The sequence below is a fragment of the Aphis gossypii genome, chromosome X (genome assembly GCF_020184175.1).
Source record: "Aphis gossypii isolate Hap1 chromosome X, ASM2018417v2, whole genome shotgun sequence".
In the NCBI taxonomy this organism is placed as follows: Eukaryota; Metazoa; Arthropoda; class Insecta; order Hemiptera; family Aphididae; genus Aphis; species Aphis gossypii.
Window position 1 is genome coordinate 28,547,507 of NC_065533.1, and position 24,160 is coordinate 28,571,666.

Below are 24,160 nucleotides of genomic sequence, written 5' to 3' on the forward strand. Positions count from 1 at the left end.
AAAATATTATAGCGCCTCTGGTTAATACAGGACGGCGGAGATCACTTATAAATTGATAATAACAAATTAATAAAATTATATTTACATACTGTAGATTGTACTATTTACAAGAATTGGTGATACAATCGATAGTAGAATTAATAAATAAACATCGATTTTATAGTTTATCCACCTGTATGATCAATGAACGAGGAGCGCTGTAGTCAACGTCCTGGATCATTATACAGCCACAACAGGTCCTGGAGGTTGTACATTTATTAGTATGGTAGAAACAGTTGCCGTATTAGTTCTATATCTCTAAGTGAATAGTGCAAGTGTGTTATTGATCTCGTTTACATTTCATAAAAATAATAATAACAGTATAAAGTTAAACGTTAAGGTGATTTATTTTTATTATTTATAAAACTTTACCGTCATGGGCTTCGACGAAGTCACTCCATCTTCGCCCGCTGTTCAAGTAACCGTAAGTGATCTTTTCGAGTAAACCATTTTTTTGTGGGAAATGTTAGTATGGAATTGAAATTCATTTTAATTATTTAAATTTTACTGCTTCTTTGAGTAGCCTATGGCGTGGACCATAGACATTTATAAATGAATTGTGAGTTCATACTAAGAAGGTTAAAATAGGGAATACAATTTTATAGAAAAAAGAATGTCGATGCTTTGTTTATTTTCTCTATAACTCAAAATTTCTCGAAAAATCATGTTTTTGTGTTTTCAGCGTATGACGTATACATTTGTCTAAATATTATCTTAAAAACAATTTAGTTAACGTTTAAATTTAACAACAAAAAATTACGTTTTAACTCAAATAATAATAAAATTTATAATCGATACCTATGTAAACTCTCATACACAATATACAGTATACGCTATAATTTTTGTAATATGTTATTTTATTCTAAAATTACTCAAAAAGCGATTTGATGTAAATGCATTTTAATTATTTTCCTTTTAAGAGGGTGTATATTTGTTTTATTTTTCGCACTCACACACTTTATGACTAGTTTATGTTCAGCAGAACTAACAGTATGTTGTTGAATTTGTTAGTAGAATATATTGGATTATTGTCAAACTCAAAGTAAGAACACTATCTTTTCGATTACCACACTGTACCATTGAATGCGGCAGTCGTATTTACAATAGTAGGTATTCATTGGGATTCTGCGTATTGACGCACAAGGAATGTTTGTGGGTACTGGGTAGAGGGAGAAGTGTAGGTACATTTTATAGGACGGCACGGCGACCCTTTTTTACCTTTCCGCACAAAGGATGAAACGTATACCTACCTAACTGGCACCATGGGGTTTAGAAACGACAAGATGTTTACTTTGTCGTATTTATTAGATATAATAAAATATAATATGCAGCATACACCGGTATTTACTAGTATAATCGTCCGCAAGAGATTATTTCCTTATTGTTAACAGAACTCCGCCGTACCGAAACTACGAACATACTATGATTATACATTATATCGGGGGCGGCCAAACGGTCGTTAGCGAACAATTTCAAAGTTAATCATATTCAAATTTTTTTTAAGTGTATATTATACACTATATGCAAGTATGTTTCTTAATAATTGTAGTTATTCAATAATAAAAAAAATGTTTTATGGAAATCAATCCTCAAGGGTGAAGTATATTTTTAGTACCCAAAAAATTTTAGCCACCCCTGCATCATATAATCACATTTATATTATTAGTTTTATAAAATATAAAAAATCTATAACTTATAAAATAAAAGAGACAATTTTTAACTATTTACAACAGTTGAGGAACTGATAAGAATTTATTGGAATACTAGATGTGGCCATGGGCCGTAAACTCCTGTATAATGTGTTATATAACACATAGTATAATATACTATTATAAATATGTTTCAGTACAAATAATGACAAAACCTTAAATCCTTAGTTTTATTGATTACAGACTGTACCTAGTTGATTTCGGTAAAATTTAGAATGCACAAAATAGTTTGGCCAACCCCCGAATGATCGTTGTAGTTTAGACCGTTACAAACGAGATTAGGTAAATCCTAGAAAAAACAACTAACGTTGGTTTAAATCCACCATGTATTACCCAATCATTTGACATTTTATTCCTTTGCTTTATACTTGTATATAAAAATAATTATTATGATTTAAGTACATGATCAACCTACTATCTACTAGTAATTAGTATATTAGATAAGTACACACATTTATATTATTAATTATTATATATTGTGATGAAAAATGTATATTATTATTTATTGTTAAATATTAATTATTTAATATTTATTGATGGCGTTGACACATATTGGTTCTTTGACTTCATTCAATAACACATCGTATATTTCACTTGTTATGAACTTATGGACATAACGAGTTTTAATGTAGATATTCAATTTAATAATATGAAAAATATTTACAATCATAATAATAAAATTGGGTAGTATAGTTATTCACTCATTTGATATAATGTACCGCTTCAAGGCCATTGTGGACATAATAGTTATTGTCGTTATTGATAAATGGTGATATATAGCAATAAAATATAATATCCAACTGCTGGGCAGGGTAGAGAACAGACGAAGTAGCGATGTTCGCGTTAATTGTCCGCTAATCGTGTAGTTCTATAATTGCTATATGAATTAAATTATCGTTGTATTATATTAATTTAAATAAATAGTTGGACCTTGAACGTCGCCTGAGTGAGTTCCTCTAATTATATCGTACCTTTTTAATAGCCCAATAATGGCGTCCCCGATAATATCACTAATCGTTTTCGTATATCCCAAGTGCGTCCATAATATTATCACTGACAATATATTATATTGGTAGGTACCTATTATAAACCTACAACTAACTAACATTTTACATTAGTCTTTGACAACTATGCGCAGTATACAGGGTGTAACTCGTCTTTTTGACATTATTGCATTTTGCACTATTATTGAATTTGTCAAATAGACGAGTTATACCCTGTATAATATGTATAGTGATGTATATGCAACTAACAGTTTTATTAAAATATTTTATATTAATCTATTTATTTTATTTAAAAATTAAATTCATTGAAGATAGCATACAAAAATACGTCATAACTGAATGAATTTCTAGATTTGATTATGTGAAAAATCGCTGCATTCAAATTTCAATCAAAAAAGAATAATTTAATAATTTAAAAATATAAATTTTAAGTAAAAATTAATCACTTATAATTTTAAAAACAAAACTAATTAATTAATAAATTATAATAAAATATTTTTGTGATGTTAGTGATGTTAGCCAGTTCACCTGACACCTAGCCGTGGTTAGAACTGCATAACTACGTAACTCTAAATGAACTGGGGCGCACTTAGGCAACGACAAAATATGACATTTTTTTTAGGACGCACTATACCTTATTCCGGACAGCTTGAAACTTTAAATGGGGAGTGGGGGGTCATTAATGTTTAAAAAATTACACTCGACGTGAATATACAATTAATTTTAATAATCGATAAAATACAAATTAATACTATACCTAATACTCTGATTATTTAAAATGAGATAATTAACTCCAGGAATTCCTATTTCTGTAAATGCCTAATGGCTGTAATGATTGCAATTTCAAAAATTATTTTACTTGCATTATATTTTGAATTTCTTTGAAAAAAGCGATGAATGTACATTTTGATTTTAAATGATGAGTTTTTTTTTTTTTTGATTAGAGATAATTTTCAAGATAGAAAAAATGCATGAACTTTTCAACTATAAAAGATACATAAAACTTTAGTACTTTACCTAATAAATGTAAATATTTATTATATATATATAAAAAAAAACGGGATTGGTAAATTAGGTCCCAGAAAAAAAGTATAAACTAAAATACGTATTTTTAAATATTATGTTCTATAATGAATAAATAAAGAATTACGAAGTTACATTACCTATGTCATTTTTGCAAAAAAGTGGCTGTGGTCTGCAGTGTTATAAAATCCGCGATAAAAATAGCTGTCAATTCTCACACAATTAATTTAAATTGTGCTATTGTCAATTAGCATTCATTTTTATAATATTTTATATTTTACGCGTTTACCGTCATGAAAGTTGACATGAAACTGTAAAGGATTATTTTCGCTGGTTTATAAAAGAATGTTATTTAAATATTTGAAAATGTGTTTTTTGATTTTTTTTAAAAAATACGTGACTTATTAACATTTCAATAGTATCAAAAGTATTTTAGACTTTCCAGTTTACTAGAGCTGAGATTTTAGAACAGATCTTGTGGCCGTTGAATGTCACTAGACACGAAGTATCTGAAAAATTAATAATTTTAGTATTACCTTGATATCTCAAATTATCTCTCATAGTGATAAATATAAAATGAAAATGAGGTCTTAAATTAATCAATTTGATATATTGTATTTATTTTGACATCTATAATTCTATAGTTATTATAGTTATTATTATTTTCACTTATTTAAAATAAAAAAGAAAAAGAAAAAAAGAAATTAATATATTATAAATTTAAGTAATGAACGTATTGTTAAACGATTTGAATGTAACTTGTGAAATTTTTTTGTTTATTCTATATTTTATGATATATTATTTTATTGGTATTAAGTTGTATTACTTGTAGTATATATTTTTCCATTGCATCTTAATATCTACTGTAGCTTTCTATCTACATCACAAGCATTGCGCTTAAAGGAGGGGTAGATATTTTTTTTATTGTAAACATTTTAATAATAATATGTCATCTTCTTTTTTAATTATTTACAATAAATAATAAAAAAAATAATAATAATAACGTAGCATAAAAATAACATTAACAAAATTTCATTTTGAATTATGACTTTTAAAATTAACAAATAAGTTTTAATTTTAAATTTCATTCAAAATTAAAGTAATGAGACTTTAGATAATACCTTTTTCTTAAAATTTAATAATAATTCACTATTATATTAAAAATATTTAATTGAAGTACCTAAATGTTTCTTTTAAGTTTAAAAAGTATTTAATATGCATGCATATAAATACCAGTGTATAATTAAATGTATACTGTATATTGTTTTATTGATAATATTATGCACTATTAAAATACTAGGTCGATTATGGCATAATATTAAAAATTAAAAATTAATAGTATTAAATTTATATTTTAAAAATTAATTTATACTTAGTGACAACATTTCAAACGTTAAATTAAGTATAAATGACTGAAAGTTGAAACCCATAACAAATTGATGTAAGTTATATTATAATATACCTATTTAGATACCTGACAATTCTAATAAAAATGATCAAAGAAATTTGTAGAATATTGAGTAACGACGTAAACTAACCACTGAGACACTAAGATAATATTATATACTTGTACATCTTAGCCTTTAGGTCGTGGTTTTCGTATAAGATTTGATAGAAATGTACCAACAAAATTTTAAAACTAATGCTTTGATTAAGTGAGTGATTATTAAATTGCCTATTTTTTCTATAGGTATCTAATAATACACAAGTTTTACCTGCTCATTCGGTTTAAGTCATCTACTAAAAAATTCAGTTCTTTTTTTTTTTTTTATGTTATTTGATAATCTGAATAGGTAATATGCACGCATACATACACTATCTGTTTACGAGTATTTCAGAAAGCCATTATGGCATATAATATTTCATTAGTATTTGTTTTCGCTGATTGCGTTATTAATGACGAGTGTAGTAGGACTAGTTTTGGCCGTCTTAACTCGTATTTCGTTATCGTGCTTTTTTAATATTATACCTAGTCGTTAGTCGTTATTATCTACTAGCAATTAATGATTTCCGGACGTTTTAAATATTTTACTTGGAAAATTATTGTTATAATGCCATTATCGAAGTGTAGTAGTGTACATATTAATTATTATCATTCGATTGTAAATTAACCTTTGCGTTGTATACACACGCTTACAATATTGTACGATACCTATTAGGTATAATATTTCGTTGTTTAAATTCCTAATGAGATGTTAAAAAGTTTTAATACTAATATTATATTATGTTATCAATATATATATACTCTTTTTTTTTCTATTGACACTGATAATAATTACCTAGGGTATTCATTTTTATCGTTATTTATAAGTTAATTTATCATGAAAATAATTATTAACGAAAATTAATAAAATACGTAGGTATAGATTGTACAATAAATGTAGAAATTGATTAGGTAATATTATACTTATTTCGATTATTACAATTATTATTTATTTATTTATTAGGTACCTACAATTAAAACGAGTGAGCTTAGTAATAAGTATAGACAACATCTAGGATTACAGTAATATTTTGTTATTACATTAACAGTTGATTTTAAATATAGTTTATAGTAAATAGTTATATAAATACTGAAATTAATTAGGTTCAGTATAATATATGTGATGTTGTGAACTTTTATAATTTAAATAGGTGATCAGAGGCGAATTCTCCGGACATGCTCAGCAGTGAGCATGCGCCGCATGCTTAAGAATACAAACATAATTAGTATACAATAATAAAAACATTATTTTGTCATCAATAATAATATACTACGTATTTAAAAACATCATACCGTCGGCGTAAAGACATGGAACCATACAACGCTTGTTATTGCTGTGAAATATTGTTTTTTCCGGGACTAGCTCTACCATCAGCCGCGGTACTAACAACCCAGGGCATACTCAACGTGATGCGCTTTGCCAATGATTAATATAATTTACGTGTACGAGTGTGTGACAATTGTATTAATTTTTATTGATTTATAAATAAATACAAATTTCTATATTACTTATCGACTATAAATTAAATAGAATTATAAATTATAATGTATTATGATAAACGAGCATGTCCATACTCTGGACTCTGGAGTCAGCATTCGCCACTGTAGGTGATTCACTAGACTCCGGGAGGAAGTAATGCGAAAGCAGTCCCCTCCGCAAAAAAAAAAAAAAAAAGGTGATTCACTAAAAGATATTTTTAAAAGTATAAAAAAATTAAAACTTAACTTAAGTGCATGAAATTGACATTGCATGTAGGTAAATAAATATTAAGTCAAAAGACTACTTAATTTATAATCATTAAAATCATCAACTAAGAAACAAGAAAACAGATTACGCTATGGGGAAATTTGTTTTGAGTTTTTCTTGTGTAGCTATGTAATATGACATTTTATATCTATAGTTATAATTAAAATGATTAATTAACTTGTATTATGATTTATTATCACACTGAATTTTAAATTTATTTTATGGACAATAATAGGTATAGTGTTTGTAATTTTTAGGTCAAAGATGATTGCAAATCACTCATTTTGTCCAATGAACAACTGACCACATTGATGAAAGATCTGGATAAATCCATCAGGGATGGTTTGAACAAAAAAACCAATGCATCTTCTACTGTCAAGTGTTATGTCACTTATGTACAGGATTTACCCAATGGGACAGGTTAAAACGCGTTTGATGATAATAATATGATTTGGTTGCAAATGACATTTAATTATTTTTTTTTCTTTTAGAAAGAGGTAAATTCTTGGCTTTGGACTTGGGCGGTACTAACTTCCGTATTTTATTGATTGAATTGGGAGATAAAAACTATTTCCATATGGATTTTGAAACCTTCAAAGTTCCCAGCCAAATCCAAACTGGCAAAGGCACAGAAGTAATAAAATATAGTTTTATTATTAATTGATAATTAGGTAGGTATTAAACTTATGTTTGTCTTTATGTTATATAGTTATTTGATCATATTGCTAAATGTCTGGCAGAATTTGTAAATAAGTATAACTTGGACAACAAAAAGGCTTTACCGTTGGGCTTTACTTTTAGTTTTCCACTTAGACAAGTTGGACTTACAAAAGGGTTTCTAAATAGCTGGACTAAAGGATTTAATTGTTCGGGAGTGGTTGGCAAAGACGTTGTCAAGCTTCTTAAGAATGCCATCAAGAAGAGAAAGGTAAATAATGTTCAAATTACAAAAATTAGTTTTTTTTTAATATACTTATTATATAAATACCTACTTAAAATATATATTCTTATAATACAATATGTTAAAATGTACCTATGGATTTAAAATCTCAGAATGTTAATGTAGGGCATAACTCTGTTTTGATTTATTTCATCTATTCAATAATGTAATCATATTTACGCAAGGTTAGGTCAATACATTTTTTGCAGGTATGATTATTGGTAAGTATACTAAGTATTATGTTTGGCACGTAGGCGCGCAGCTAAAATCTTATCGTAGGTATAAGGTATAGCTGTTCGCTTTTCGCTATACAATGGTTACAATGGTTACATGGTTTGACATATATAGAACCTACCTATCAATATAAGTTACTATGAAAATGTACTTGTAATATTAGATATATTATTATGCCTAACTGAAATATGACAATATGCCATATGATAGGTACTGTTGTCGTCATGTTAGTATAATAAAATTCTTAATTGAAAAGCATTACATAAATTGATGCCAGCCGCTAGGGCTTAAATAAATTTTAATAATCTTCTTTATATCTGTACAGTAAATGACATATCTTTTTTCCGTTATAATTGCTTATAATACATAATACATCTTATATTTATGCAGTACCTATCATACGTTAAGCACAATTTTTTTATCAATTTATACAAAAAAACATTTCACTTTTAAAAATGTATATCGATTGAAATATCACGATCCGACATTTAAACCTAAATAATAAATTATAATATACGTACGCACCTATTAATGAGCTCTCACCTTACACTTAAAGATAGGTTTTCTCCAAGTTCAGTAAAAACCATTCATGGTCATATACCTACTCATACATGATATACTCATATTAGGTAGGTACTCGTATACCTATATCAATTGTTTCATTTCTCAGCGTTTGTAATTATTTTAATGGTTCGATAAATATTATAATTTGTACATAGGATTTGTTTGAATCTCTAAGGAATACGGATTGACATTAAAATAGGTATGTTAGATTTAGACATGATATTTAATATGTAATATGTACCTTCATATTATTATTATATACGCCATAGGTAAAGCATGAAAGTCAACAGTCTATCTTTTATACGGAATACTTAAATTATTTTTTTGACAGTTTTTTTTTATGTTAATTTTATTAGGACGTAAAGATTGACGTGTGTGGAATATTGAACGATACAACTGGTACACTCATGTCGTGCGCTTGGAAGACTCCGAACACCAAAATTGGACTAATAGTTGGTATGTTGAGTAAACAGATATTTAAGTAGTTAAATTAATTCTATTAGCTCAATAAATTTGTGTGTGAACTATCAAGTTTTAGCCATACAGTTTTGAGTTAACATACACAATACCACACAATATATTATTTATAATTTATTATAAGTTTTATGTTTCTTATTCTAATAGATAAATACATGATGGTATTTTTATTTTTCATTTTTTTATTTTTTGATAAAATTAAAATTATTTTTTGTTTTTATTTACTTAATAATAAACGTATAATAACTTGTAAGAATTAACTGTTGAGAGTGAAATATTAAAAATTACAGTTCCTATTATTAATAATGTGCATACATCTTATAAGTTATATACTCGTAATATTATAATATATTGATATAACTTATATTTATATAGGTAAGTACCTAGGTACTTAATTTTAGTAGTAGGCATTTACTGCATATTTTATATTTTTATAGACAATATAAATTCATTCATTTTTTCTTAACTTTTCTTATTATATTCCTTGTTTAAACATTTTATATTACTTTATAGAAGTACATATAAATTAATTAAACAAGTTAGCCTTATTTGATACATTGAGTGCCAAAAAATATCTTTCTTAGGTAGGTATATTGATTTATAGCTTATTAGCGAAAACTAATAAACTTTCTGAACGCTCACATCGACATTAAACGATAACTTTATAGGTTCCAGATTTCTGTAATAGGTCAAAAGTCAAGATTAGAATAATAATTATCAAATAGTGATAATTCGATAATAAGTTTTGTGGTACTGTTAAATAAATAAAAATGATTAAATAAAAATTGACCCTTGGACTAGACAACATTGTATTTTATAACGGTTATCTAATCATTATTGTTTCAGAATACTTAAATAAATTATATTTTTACTGAATTTTTTAAAAGAGCAAAAAATATTAAAACTATGTTTTAGTTTGAAAGAAAAATTCTATAGTTACGAATTTACATTATTTATGAATTATTAGAAATTAAAAAAGCTACTTGTCGTTATTGGCCTAGTTCACTGTGATTGTTTTAATACGTGTAAATTTAATGTTGCCCATCACTTCACATAATGTTTTCTGTATTATAATATACTATTGAAAATTTTATTATTCTATTTTATGCTCTTTTAACTAACATTTTTAAATGTAACGATAATATAAAGTTTTATAAAATTACATTCATGTATACGTCATTGGGTCGACATTTTTTTTTATCAAATAGGTAATTACTGCAGTATTGCAGTACTATATAACCATTAGCCATATATAGGTACACTCTTATAATTTCTTTTAAAAATTCTTTTAAATATTATTGTACACGCATTCATAATATTTAAAATTGTGTAATTATTTTAGGCTTCTTTCTTTTACAATAGGGCACAACCCAAAAATTAGAAAAAAAAAATATTTCGTTTACCTGATATTGGGACGTAGTGGACGGTCTTAGTTTTTTATGCCATTTGGGATTAATTTACTTTGATATACTTGACTAGAGAGCCTATATAATAATATATTGTTATTATATATTTATTATATAGGCTCTCTATACCTGACTATCCGAGTATTAAATTTAGATGTTTTATATAATGTATTATGTAACATGTACAACATAGATGCTGTATAATAATAACAATAATTGCTAGTTTACAGTTTTATACGCTGGCGTATTTGAAAGTGTTTAATAATGGCTGCATTCAAATTTTGTGTCAAAAACTCATGTGACTTTTTTGGATGCTAACGAATTATATTATACCATGATTATCGAGTAAAATAAATTACAATTTCTATAGAGCTTCTGAAAATGGGCGTAGACACGGGGGGATATAGTGATGGATCCCTCCTTCATGACCTTTTATATACATATATATTTTATATAATATTATACCGATAATATAAAATATAAAATAATTTTTTTTTACCAGAATTAGCTAGTTTTTTGGTGTATATACCCTCCCTCCTCCAAATGAAAATTGTTGTCTACGCTAGAGGTTCTCAAAGTGTGGGGCGCGACCCTCCGGGAGGGGGGGGGGCGCAAGACAATTTTAAAAATCCTCGTTTCACCAAACTTTGTGATGAAAAAAAACAAGCCCACCCATCACATTAAAATTGGTCTATTAATTAAAATATTTTATAAAAAATATATTTTATTTTAAAATAAATTTGTAATATTAATATTAATATCAATATTTGTTGTTTGTTTTTAACATTTTTTTACTCTAAATATGACCATTAAAATTATTTTTATGAAGGAGGGGAGCTCAGGTCTGGGGTTAACTAAAAGGGGGGGCCTGGCCTGAAAATGTTGAGAACCTCTGGTCTACGCCAATGCTTTTGAATACCTTAATATTTACCTACGTTTTAATATAAATATAAAGACTAGAAAACTATTCTCATACATACATACATATTACATACACACGTAATCAGATCATAATAATATTATTATCGATCTTGATTTTATTTTCTAGCCTACGATCGATGTGCGTTGTTTGTATATGATGGGTATATGCGCAGGACCTATTGTGCATTTATAAATAAATATGGAATAAAATATGTAGCTTCACGGTTTTCAGAGTTCGATTGTTTTTACAATTTTTTTTTCTTTAGGAACTGGCTGTAACGCATGTTACGTTGAAAAAGTGGAGAACGTTGAACTTTTCGATGGTGACAAGATTAAACCGCACGTGATTGTAAACACCGAGTGGGGCGCATTCGGAGATGACGGAAAATTAGATGCCATTCGTACGAAGTACGATCAGGAAATAGACCAGGACTCATTGAATCCAAGAAAACAGAGGTAAGCTTGACGCTCGCTCGATACGAACGAAACAATACATTTTTTTATATAATCCATGTGACTGTCAGTCTCTGAAATATACGCTATTTCAGATTCGAGAAAATGATAAGTGGCATGTACATGGGTGAGATTGTGAGACTGGCTATCGTGGACTTGGCAAATCAAAACAAACTCTTTGAGGGAAGACTATCCGAACAAATGAAGACCAAAGGAGCATTTGTCACATCATTTGTATCACAAATTGAAAGGTACCTATTAGCCTATACGGTGTAAGATTATAATTATTTTAAAACTTCCAACATGAATCTTTTAAAATATTAATTCATGATATACTAAGGGAACAAATAACAATGTGATGAAAATATAATTTTTCAGTGACATGTATGCTTTATATTTTAATGTGTTATAATCATGGACATTGATTAGAAATGTAGAGGGAGGGAGCACTTAAGAGCAACCATTAAGGAGCTAGGTATATATAAAGGACAATGTAAGGATTCTGGAGTGACGTCACCCTGCTTAGGTCTCCGATTAGAAAATATTAAAGTTGTTTGCTAACTATTCATTATTATTATCAAATAAAAATTAAAAACAGTTTTTCTTGTTTGTATAGATCTGTTTACCTACTAATAACATTTATGTTAGGATCTACTCATTCTATTCATATTATAAATAAAAGAATAAAAGAAATCAACAACAAAATATCAATTAATTTTTTTTTTTTTTTTATAATTAGTAATTATCTATACGGTTTATTACGCCTTATGGCTTATACCTTATCATATCAATTAAAATTATTATTTATGTTAGATATATCAAAATATATTCACAATACACGATTGTTGAATATTTACTCTGCTATAGTTTTTTTCATACATTACATATAAAATAAACATAATTAAACCAATATTTAAATTATTATTTAGGTATGTTGAATATATTATAAAATATTCACAAGACATAATCTTTGAATACTCTGGTTTATTTTTCGTGTCGACATTTTGATGGAAATTACAAATAATATTTTCAACTAGGTATCTGTAATGGTGCAAATTATATACATACCTATCTTATTTATAGTGGCTTAAATAATTATTTATAAAAATATTTTTTTTAATTTTTAACAATTTTCAAACTACCCTATATGGCTGTATAATTTCATTTTTTTTTTAAATATATAAATCATTTTTTTATTATAATTATGATAAATAACAAATATCCAATATAACTTAAGGATACTTTTCAAAAGTGCTAGTAAGTTTTGTAGGTACTCATTCGTTATAAATTATGACTTATGATGCTCTACAATCTACATATTACATGATATTATCATAGTATAGCACTAATTGTGATTTTTATGTCTTAGCGATACTGTCGACTACAAAAATACACAGAAAATTCTAAGCGAGATGGGCATCAACGACTCGTCAATGGTCGATTGTGTAAATGTACGGTACATTTGTGAGTGCGTGTCGAGTCGTTCGGCGCATTTGGTGTCTGCAGGTCTTTCGGTATTGTTAAATAAAATGGATGAAAAATCTATCACAATTGGCGTCGACGGTTCTGTTTACCGCTTCCATCCGTACTTCCATAAACTCATACTGGAAAAAACTAGACAACTGACTAAAGCCGACATCAATGTGAGTGAATGAAGGGATATTATTATTACCCCATAGTTGTATTACACTAATCATATACTATGGTGTGGCAAACGATGATTTCTGAGACAATCGCATCTACGATTTTTTTAAATATTGGGTTGGGTGTTGGTTAGTTAGTCTTCTAGTTGAAAACTATAGTAATTTTTTAATATATCTTACATCGATTTAACTATTTTAAATAAAATCATAAAATTCGACCTCAAGTAATAACATAAGTAATTACTATAGTCACTATATAAATGTCTAATTTATTCTAAAATTTGAAATGTATTATGTCAGTCTGTGATCTAGTTTCTACCATTTATAATTTATGATTTATATGTAGTGTATCTAGTTCTTTTCACTTGTGTTGGTTTTTTTTCAATTTTAATAAATTTATTTGTTTATTTATATTCTCACAATTTTGATGTTTAACTCAATAAAATGTCCTATAGTGATATCCTTTATAAAATAAATTTCTATCTATGGAACTGGACTCTCCCCATAGAAAATTCTTAGCTACGGCCCTGCTATAGTCAGCTGTTACAATACATATCATTTACTCTTTTGAATGAATCGCTATAAATAATGCAATAATTCTTGGTTATATATTGTCTTAAAAAAGTTATTTGTTATTATATTTTCTAAGTCACATAAATTGGTTACCTAATAATGCTACTTTTGTGTACAACCATGATTAGCAGGCATGTTATACTTGTAGGTTCGATTTAAGTAATTTAAATTAAAATCAAAACTTTTTTTATATTTTTCAGTTTGACTTGATGTTGTCTGACGATGGAAGTGGTCGTGGAGCCGCTCTCGTTGCTGCTGTAGCTGTCAGAGATGAATTACCTTTAGTAAAAAATGAAGAAATAGCAAAATAATTAGTGGTACTCAATTAGTAAATTGCAGTTGTTACCAAAAATAATGGTTTTTAATTTTTTTCTTTTACATTTTTAAAAATTTGATTAGTTTTAAGTAATGGTGGTGAGTATATTTTATGATGATGGCATATTTCACAATTTACAACATTACAAAATTGTATGTTTGTTATTGTTAAGTAAGGAAATAGCATAATATGATGCAAATGATGTTATTTGATTTTAGATTTTAATATAAAATAAGCAAACAATTATTGTTATAAGCATTCATCAGTTTTTAATTGTGCCATAATAAAACTATAATGTTTATAATATTATTGTAGATTTAGAGCAATAAGATATTGGATAATAAAATTTTAATAAAGTACAATTATATGGGTGTGAATAATGAAAACGTTTATTTATTATTGAAAAATTCAAAAGACACATAAAATGTGTCTATCTATCCTAACCTAATTTTACTTTGTCTCCACGTTCAAATAACCATGTTCACTATCAAATTTTTAGTCAACTTATTAAAGTTATTTAATTATTTTTTTTATTTTATTTTTAGTTAACTTATTTTTTGATCAGCCTATATAAAATTAAAAAAGGAATAGTATTATGGTATATAATACTAATCTATATATGTAAAAATGGAGCCATAAATGTATAACAATCTATCAATTGAGAAGGCTGAACTGATTTCGCTGATTCTTTTTTTGTTGCATTACTATAAAAACTGTAAATAATAAAACACAATTATAAAATAAACAATAAAAATTGAATAAAATTATACAAATTTAATAATTAAATGTTTAGAATCAGCACCTTATAGAATAACTTCAGAAAATGTGAAATGAAAGCACGAGGAATACCGAATGGAAAACTTTGAGAAAAACCTTGATCACATGCACCCGAAAAATACTTAGATTTTAATTTTAAAATAAACTATCAATATCAGGTACTGTCGATACTGAATACAATAATATTTTAAACTTGTGTTATATGCCCACCACTATAGACTATAGAGACGCTTGTTATACAGAATATAATAACGCCTGTATGTAGGCGTCTTATCTCAGATATTTTTGCTTATGAGCGACAAGACTATAGTATCGGTCTTGTCGACAAGTTAGTCTTGAACCCGACTCATTCAAGTTAAGTAGTGTGCTTATAGAATAAATTATATTATTTTAATAACTAATAAAGTGTAATATTCTTATTTAAAATCCAAAAACGTCTATTCTTTTAATATTAACTATTCCACAACATTTAATTAACACCTGCTACACAGAGAACGGTTTCAACAAATTGTCGTCTTCGGATACAACCAGAGACACAATATAAAATATAACAGAACATCACAGGCTCACGCGGTGGCGTTCATAACACTTGTATAAATCATTATTAAATTTATGACAATGCAACACCGGCATTCATTGATAATAAAATAAAACATTTTAAAACCACAAAAATTTGAAGACATGATAACTTTTAATTGAAAACAAAAAGTAATTACCGTTGATCACACTATTATTGAAGTGAAACTTCTTGAGCAGCGTTCTGACATTTGACGAGAGTGAATTGGGAAAAATGTAACGTTTTGAGATTTCTTTACACGAGAGAGAAAAAAGAAAAAAAATTTTGTTTATAAATGGTTGCTATAACAACCCAATTTATGTGTTCACCTTATTATTGCAGCTATTTAGTATTATTAATAATAATTACAATCGTGTGTAATTTTATATAATACTTTACCTAATTAATTTTTATAATATTTTTATAGGTACTTACACAATATAAGTGTTTTTATTGTGTGTACATGCATGTAGTTTTTCAATAAATTTTAGCAAATTTTTATACATAATATGTTTAGATTGTGTAAATTTTTTACTCAAAACTTTATAGTTTCGTTAATTTGTAAAAAAAAATATTTTGCATATTTATGATATGAAACTGCATATTTTATAGATTTTATAGATTAGGGCCCTAATTTATTATTAAATAATGTGTATTCGTATACGTTTACTTAAGAAGTGCGTATTTAATATTATCGACATGTTTTTTAACATGTAATATCAGTAATATTTGTCATACACATTAAATTCTTGTTTGGAACCTACATGTAATATAGGATAAGTGTTGATTTAGAATGTGTATATAACATTTATACAATATTTTTTTCTTAAGTTTCAATGTGAATGTAATTAAAGGTCAATTACACCTGAAAAATTTAAATATATTAAATACAATAATATAATAGTGGCGTATACAATAGTAAACCATTGCTTATTAATTATTTTAAGGATGTTGTAGATTTAATTTACATTGTTTTTATGTGATAATCCCTACAGCCATTTTGTACAAAGAATATATATTATATAAACAATAAAGTTCACATCGGCCACACACCTCCAATCCCAATCACTAGAAAAATTTGTTTTCAGCTATTATATCTTTTATTTTCAATCAACCAAAATATTTTATCCAAAATGTATATTAAATATTAAGCTATGGGATACATACAATATTAATAATAATAATAGAAAAATATTTAATAATTTCTTGATACCGTAAAACGTATTAATTATAATAACAAACAATCAATATAATAATATATAATTTGCAACTCGCAGACTATACCTAACACAAGAATAATAAAAATAATATAATTTTGCAAAATTTCAGGTATAATCTATGAAATTATATAATAGTACAATACTAATAAATAAAAATGTGTTTGATGTTTATAATTATAATACTAAAAAAAAATATATATCAACATTATTCTGCAACTCGCACATATTCTACAAATTATAAACTAAAAATATTCTAATATTCTAATCAACTTTTTGATACAATATATAATAATAATTATAAATAATTATTATCATTATAATAGCAATAATAAATAATAATAATAATATTTTGCAACTCTTAGAAAGTTAACATTCAATATATTATATTTTAATATAATATATTATATATTTTATATTGTATTATACATATTAATAATAATAATAATAAAAAAAATACAGTAAAATAATGTAATAAAAGTGTCAAACACTTATTTTTATAATAAAATATTTTATTTGGAAGTAGAACTAATACTGAATTATTGTTTTTCTTTTTGGAGTCTGAATGGAGCCTGAGACAAATATATTTTAATAATATAGTCTTCAATTTCATTTTGTTGTACTTCAGCATATTTTGAACCTTTTTTTTATAGATTCTTTAACGAGAAAAAAAATTTATAATATTTAATTAAGCTATTTTAATTCAGTATTTATTTAAATATAATATATTATTATATATACATGGTCCCTAAAATTACTGAGCAAATATTCAGTGTCGAAAGACGAAAATGCATCTTTCTTTCTTATTCCATGGTACGAGAAATGACACAGAATGTCATCATGAAACAGTTTTTGAAAGATTCTTTTCACAGATTGTTTGATTGTCTTACCAGTTTGCTTGGATAGGCTGTAAATATAAATAATATATAAAAACCATTAACACAATTTAATATATACTCAAGTGTAAATAATAATAATAATAAGGATTTTTTTTAATACCAATTAATTACGATTATCCGGATACAAACTTTCATGATTGATAATTTTATTCTCTACCAAATTAAGAGAATCCATATTTGATATGTATTCGATTAAACCAGAGGTTCTCAAACTTTTCAGGCCAGGCCCCCCCTTTTAGTTAACCCCAGACCTGAGCCCCCACCCTTCATAAAAATAATTTTAATAGTCATGTTTAGAGTAAAAAAATGTTAAAAACAAACAACAAATATTGATATTAATATTAATATTACAAATTTATTTTAAAATAAAATGTATTTTTTATAAAATATTTTAATTAATAGGCCAATTTTAATGTGATGGGTGGGCTTGTTTTTTTTCAAGTTTGGTGAAACGAGGATTTTTAAAATTGTCTTGCCCCCCCCCCCCCCCGAGGGTCGCGCCCCACACTTTGAGAACCTCTGGATTAAACTGTTGATATAAACTATCATTAGTTAAATTTGGATTTCTTGAATCAATTAATTTATCTTCACATCTGTCAAGTGCTTCAAGAACTCTACGAATGTCATATGACATATTTGTAACTTGTCTATAGAGTTGTGAAATTTGAGTATCTGAAAATATTAATATGATTAACAATTAATATTTAATTTAGTTTATTAATAATCACAGTAAATAGAAAATAATAATTATTCACACTTTTAAACAACATAAGCCCTTTTAAAATAAATATATAAAGTAACTAAATATAGGTACAACTTACTCATTTTGATTAAAGTTTGAATCTTAATTCTTTCTTCGTTTTCATCCAAAAGTACTTTTTTATTTGTAAGTAAGGGTGAAGATACAATTATATCATCATCAATATCATTATTGTAAAAGCTTTGTAGTATTTCAGCTTGACCTAGTTATATATGATAAATAATACATTATTATTTTTATTTATTTGTAAGCCAATATTAAGTATAAAAGTAATGGGTAGGTAATCGTTAATTTTTTTATTCGCCTTTAGTTGGTATACTACTTGTATGTGTAGTAGTATTAACAGAATTTAGATCATTACTTTGCGAGATTATTATTGCGTCAATATTTTTAGGAATAGGTTCACCAAACTTTTGTACAATTGCATCCATGGTATTATTATTGCTACGAGTTGATGAATGACTGCTTAAAATAGATTCCTGATGTTTTAATGTAAATGTTGAATCATCATCTGTGTCATCTATATAATAAATATTAAAATAGTACAGTTTAAACAGTTTTTATAAGGTTCATTTTAATGTAATACATTAAAGATAGCTTATATATTACCTACCTATTTCTGGAGATGATATAGTTGGTGAAACATGTACAGGAGGTGAACTCTTTTTTAGAATTTGGTTTTTATTAGGATGGCGTTGATTAGAAATTTGTTCCACTTTACGTTTTTTTCCAAAATTATTTTATTTAAAGTCTGATAAGTCAGATTATTCTTTTGCCTTTTCCCGAGCTTCAAGTAAAGAACTTATAAATAACCCAACAAAATATAAAAAATGGTAGTTTGTATAAGCATATTATTATATAATATACATAATCTCAAAGCCTATATAAATTACCAGCTATTATAAATTATAATTGGTAGTAATCAATTTGTGCAGATTGGTGCAATTACTGTAATTAAAAACCAAATATAACTATTTATTATAAAATAAATAAAATGTTTAGCAGTTTAGTTATGATAAATACAAAAATGAATTAATTATGAATGTACATTGCACACATACCTATATTTTTTGATAGTAGTTTTGCTTTTATCTTCTTAAATTCCAAATCATTATAAGGAACTTTTCTTTCAATATATTTGTTGAAATTTTTTTTTGAAGTTGGCCATGCACATTTTTTGTCCTTATACCAGAATGATGGAATAGCATATATGCCATCATCAAATTGAACAACTGAGTAAATTTTTGATCTGTGGATATGTAATAGTAATAGTATTTATTTTTATTTTGCTAAAAAGTATGGGCCAAAATTGACTAGAACTACTATGTAATATAGGAAGTCTACCGATTCCAATTACAACATTTATTTTAGTTATATTTTTAGCATTATTTATAAATAATTTAATGTTTTCTAATAGACCAAAATGTAAATACTTTCCTGGTTCTACAATACGAATAGAATTAATGTTAGTGGGCGTTTTTAATAGTGTTCTGACATCTTTAGAAAAATGGTTAAAACAATTATGGGTTTTTAACATTGATAGTAATTTATTAAGAGAACTATGAGAGATATTTTCAGTAAGAGCCCACTCGGTCAATGATTCAAGAGTTAACTTTTCATTATCACACTGCTGAAATAATGAACTTGGTGTATTGAATGTTTAATTAATAACCTTAGGAAATGTATATGGTTCAATATTTTGAGTTACTTCATTTATCACATTTATTTAATAAATTGTTAAAGTCATTTTAAGTTTGTGAAATTAAAGGTAAATCATTAGAAATATTGGGAATTTCAGAATTAGATAATTGTTCATGGCTTTGATTAGTGTCAAGGTTTCAACTGTTATATTTATTTCATCATTTAACTGTTAATTCGACTTGCTATGTTACGACGCTGTGTTCGTGTAGACGGGACGTGAGAGTTAGAAGTAGATCTACTTATTTTTAATTTTGGCATAATAAATAAAATTAATATTAAAATGATCAAATACAGTTATCCAGTTTTCACTTACCTGAGTTACCAGTTACTATATACTTACCTAGTACCTACTATATTTCGCACTTGAGACGGTACAACTTTATGAGCGGCCAGCGACGTAATACTATTGTTTGCTTGTTAGATGCATAGAATAAATTATTAAATTATTAAAACTGTAAAACTGAATAGCGAGTAGCGACGCGATACTACGATAAACGATATAATATTATTATTATACAACCATAAACAACAGACAAAACAAAGAAAAATCACTATTACACTATATATAAATTATATATATTATATATATAATATATATATATTATACATTACAGACTACAGGGACCGGCGAGTTGCGATTGTCAGTGTTGACGCCGTTATCGAAACTCACCAATCATCGGTTAATGGTTGACCGTTGTCCGTCTGTTTTTGTTTTACTTTTTAAATATAGAACACCCATTACCCAATAGCGATAATCAAAATTAAATCTGCAGTATCTATTATCGCATTTAATGTGGACCACGTAGTAGGTACAACATGATGCGACGTGTTCTATTACGTAGGTACTCACTCACTCACATTTGACAAACTATTTTTTTTATTTTTCTCTATTTTTAGAGCTTATAAAAAAAACCTACATGTAACTGACGCTCTATTTCATTAATTGTTATTAAAAAATATTAACCATGAATTTCCATTGAATAGTTGAATTAAAATGACATACATGTTTTTTTCTTATAATAAATAATACATGACCACTGTGCAAAAATTGTCTTAATGATTTTTTTCTGACTACACAAACTTATTTCTATTTTTGAATTATAGTAACGAATATGTACAATGTAAAAACATTTCTTCCTTCCCGCCAACCACTAAACATGACTAAATTACTCCTCTGTAAGACTGCATGTACTCAGTAACGATAATAAAATCGGACTCTATCCATATAATATACCAAAAAATAATTTTATATTAATGTACTTTTTTTATTTGTAAATACAATAGATTCTATTATAGTAGTTAATTTGTAATAATAATTTTTTTTTTAATAAAAATAAGTAATTGACTAGGTAATTACATTTTATATTTTAAATAAACAAATAAATAAACTATAAAGGTTAAAAGAAAGAAGTTTCCAGCAGTTTTTAAAAAAATCAAGAAAAACCATGAAAAAAGTGACTGAAAACGGGAATTTTTTCGTAAAACCAGTTTCCGTTGTAACTCAAAAACTAATCACTGTAAATGCTTACAATTTTCACTAAATCTTTATATTATAGCGTTATCTATACCCGATTACATTTTCAAAATATTCTGGCTTTTTTGAGTTATTTATATAGACAACTAATAATTAAATATTTTTCAATTTTTTTTTTGAAGTATTATACCTATTGTCTTTTAAATGTCGATAAATAAATTTTGAATGACTTGAAAAACTAGTATACAAGATTTCTTAAGTTTCTCTTATTATAGATACAAAGAAAAAAAAAATCAAAAAACGTTAGTCATAACTTTTTTTTATAAGTGTATAAAAAAAGTTCAATTTTTTACGAAATATATTAAAATCATGATTATTTGCAAACTACTATAGTTGAAAATATATAAACAATTTCGTATAACTATATAAGTTGCTATAAGAGTTGATATTTTAACACAAAATTTTCTATAAGTTTGGTGTACAATATTTATAAAAAAAGTTGAGCTTTGGCCAATTAAAAAATGTTTATCTATAAAGTTTAAATTTTTACGAAATCAAATATTTACGTGTAAAATAACGATTATTTACAATCAATTAATGTTAGAGTTTTGTTATAGTTAAAAATTGCTAGTCGTAGAAACTTGAAACAAACTCCAGTTGTTTAAATTACCATTTTCTAAATATGATTTAATTTTGAACTATTCAAGTCATTAAAACATAATTGTAACTCAAAAACTAATCATTGTATATACTTGAAATTTTTACCAAATATTTATATTAGTGTTATCTATATACAGTTAAATTTTCAACATATTTTAAATTTTTTGAGCTATTTATAGACGACTGAAATTTTCGATATTTTTTTAAGTGTCGATAAAATTTTTTTGGCCGAGTCAAAATACTTGAAAATTTAATACAAAGTTCCTCATAAGTTATTCGTATAGTAATCAAAAAATTATAAGAATATATAGGCACAAATTTTCAAATATAGACAAAAATTTGTCAAAATCATGAATGTTTGTAAATTATTATGTAGGTATAATTCATAAAAATGTTTGTATAAGTAGCTAAGAGTTGAAAGTTTAATACAAGATTTTCCATAAGTTTAGGTTAAAATAATTATAAAAGAACTTAAATTTTGGTGTATTCGAGTCATTAAAACACAGACCACCATTTTTACTGACCACTGGAAATGTTATCCTAGGCTAACAAATCATCTTCGTTCAGAATCGTTTTTCGTATACAATGTACCTATCATTGAATTCAAATTTAATACTCCTATAATATATAATAGTGATCCACACGGCACCTAATGTACAGCACAGCTATACCCATTTACCCGCTTTTAATTTATATGTACTTATAGGTACAGAAAGGTCAAGAACTATGTCAACAGAATATTTGGATGTGATCAATAATAAAAATTATATAATGACTTGACGATCTTGATGTTATTTATGATCTTGATATTTGAAATGTATCCAACCACAAGAATTACATAATAAGCATGATTAAGCTTAAAATTTCTTGAATTATGCTGAATTATAAAGCAAACTTAATTAATCAGTTTTTATTAAATAAACAAATTTAAGGGGGTAATTGTTCCCATGGCCCGTTCTTGTATCTACATCTGACTTAGATTAAGTCATAATAATGCTGATTAATATGAATCATAAAATTAGTATACTCAATTCATAGTTCTAACAAAACATATTATTTAAACAGCGGTGCAGTTCAATTAATTTATCTATTGCAGATATAAAGTACATGTTAAAAGTAGGAGACCAACCTTGGGGGAATAGAACATGGCTGTAGATTATAAATTCAGGTATAAATACCTAATTCATGCCAAAGATCCAAAATTTTAACTACAAAAAAATATATATATATACATATATATATATGATATAAAAATTCTAAATAATAAAGAATTATTGTATTATGTGTAAGCATACTGTTAAAATTTTTATTTTTCTAATAATAAATTTTAAAATCATCTTATACATTTGAGACATTTATTATTAAAATAATAATTAAATGTAGAATAAATACAATTTAATTTAATAAACAACATGTTATTATAAGATATTTAAAAATTAAAAAAATTTTTTTCAATCTAAGATTATGTGTAAATATAATGTTCTATTTCTTGTTTTCCTTAAAAAAAAATTTGATATTAATGTTAGACATTTGTGATGATTTCTATTTGAATGGTATATAATTGTAGACTAAATACATTGTAAC

General features: G+C 26.1%; 2 protein-coding genes and 1 long non-coding RNA gene across 3 annotated transcripts; 1 reads left to right on the plus strand and 2 right to left on the minus strand.

The window, feature by feature from the left end:
- The first annotated feature begins 234 nt into the window (after positions 1–234).
- On the plus strand, positions 235–14,904 carry LOC114131288 (hexokinase type 2-like). The gene is made up of 9 exons (XM_027996465.2): positions 235–463; positions 7,263–7,425; positions 7,497–7,639; positions 7,715–7,933; positions 9,100–9,199; positions 11,814–12,003; positions 12,096–12,251; positions 13,370–13,643; positions 14,417–14,904. Exons 1-9 carry the CDS (start codon positions 416–418, stop codon positions 14,525–14,527), a joined length of 1,404 nt encoding a protein of 467 aa, XP_027852266.1. The 5' UTR covers positions 235–415; the 3' UTR covers positions 14,528–14,904.
- Positions 13,966–16,147, minus strand: LOC126552791 (uncharacterized). Its single transcript, XR_007606211.1, has 3 exons — positions 16,026–16,147; positions 14,310–14,495; positions 13,966–14,222 (listed from the first exon to the last, which is right to left on the minus strand). It is a non-coding gene; the product is annotated as an uncharacterized LOC126552791 (long non-coding RNA).
- A 2,241-nt stretch (positions 16,148–18,388) lies between these two features.
- LOC126552888 (uncharacterized) lies at positions 18,389–19,650 on the minus strand. The gene is made up of 4 exons (XM_050207984.1): positions 19,355–19,650; positions 19,103–19,261; positions 18,803–18,943; positions 18,389–18,653 (listed from the first exon to the last, which is right to left on the minus strand). Exons 2-4 carry the CDS (start codon positions 19,170–19,172, stop codon positions 18,391–18,393), a joined length of 474 nt encoding a protein of 157 aa, XP_050063941.1. The 5' UTR covers positions 19,173–19,261; positions 19,355–19,650; the 3' UTR covers positions 18,389–18,390.
- Positions 19,651–24,160: the final 4,510 nt, after the last annotated feature.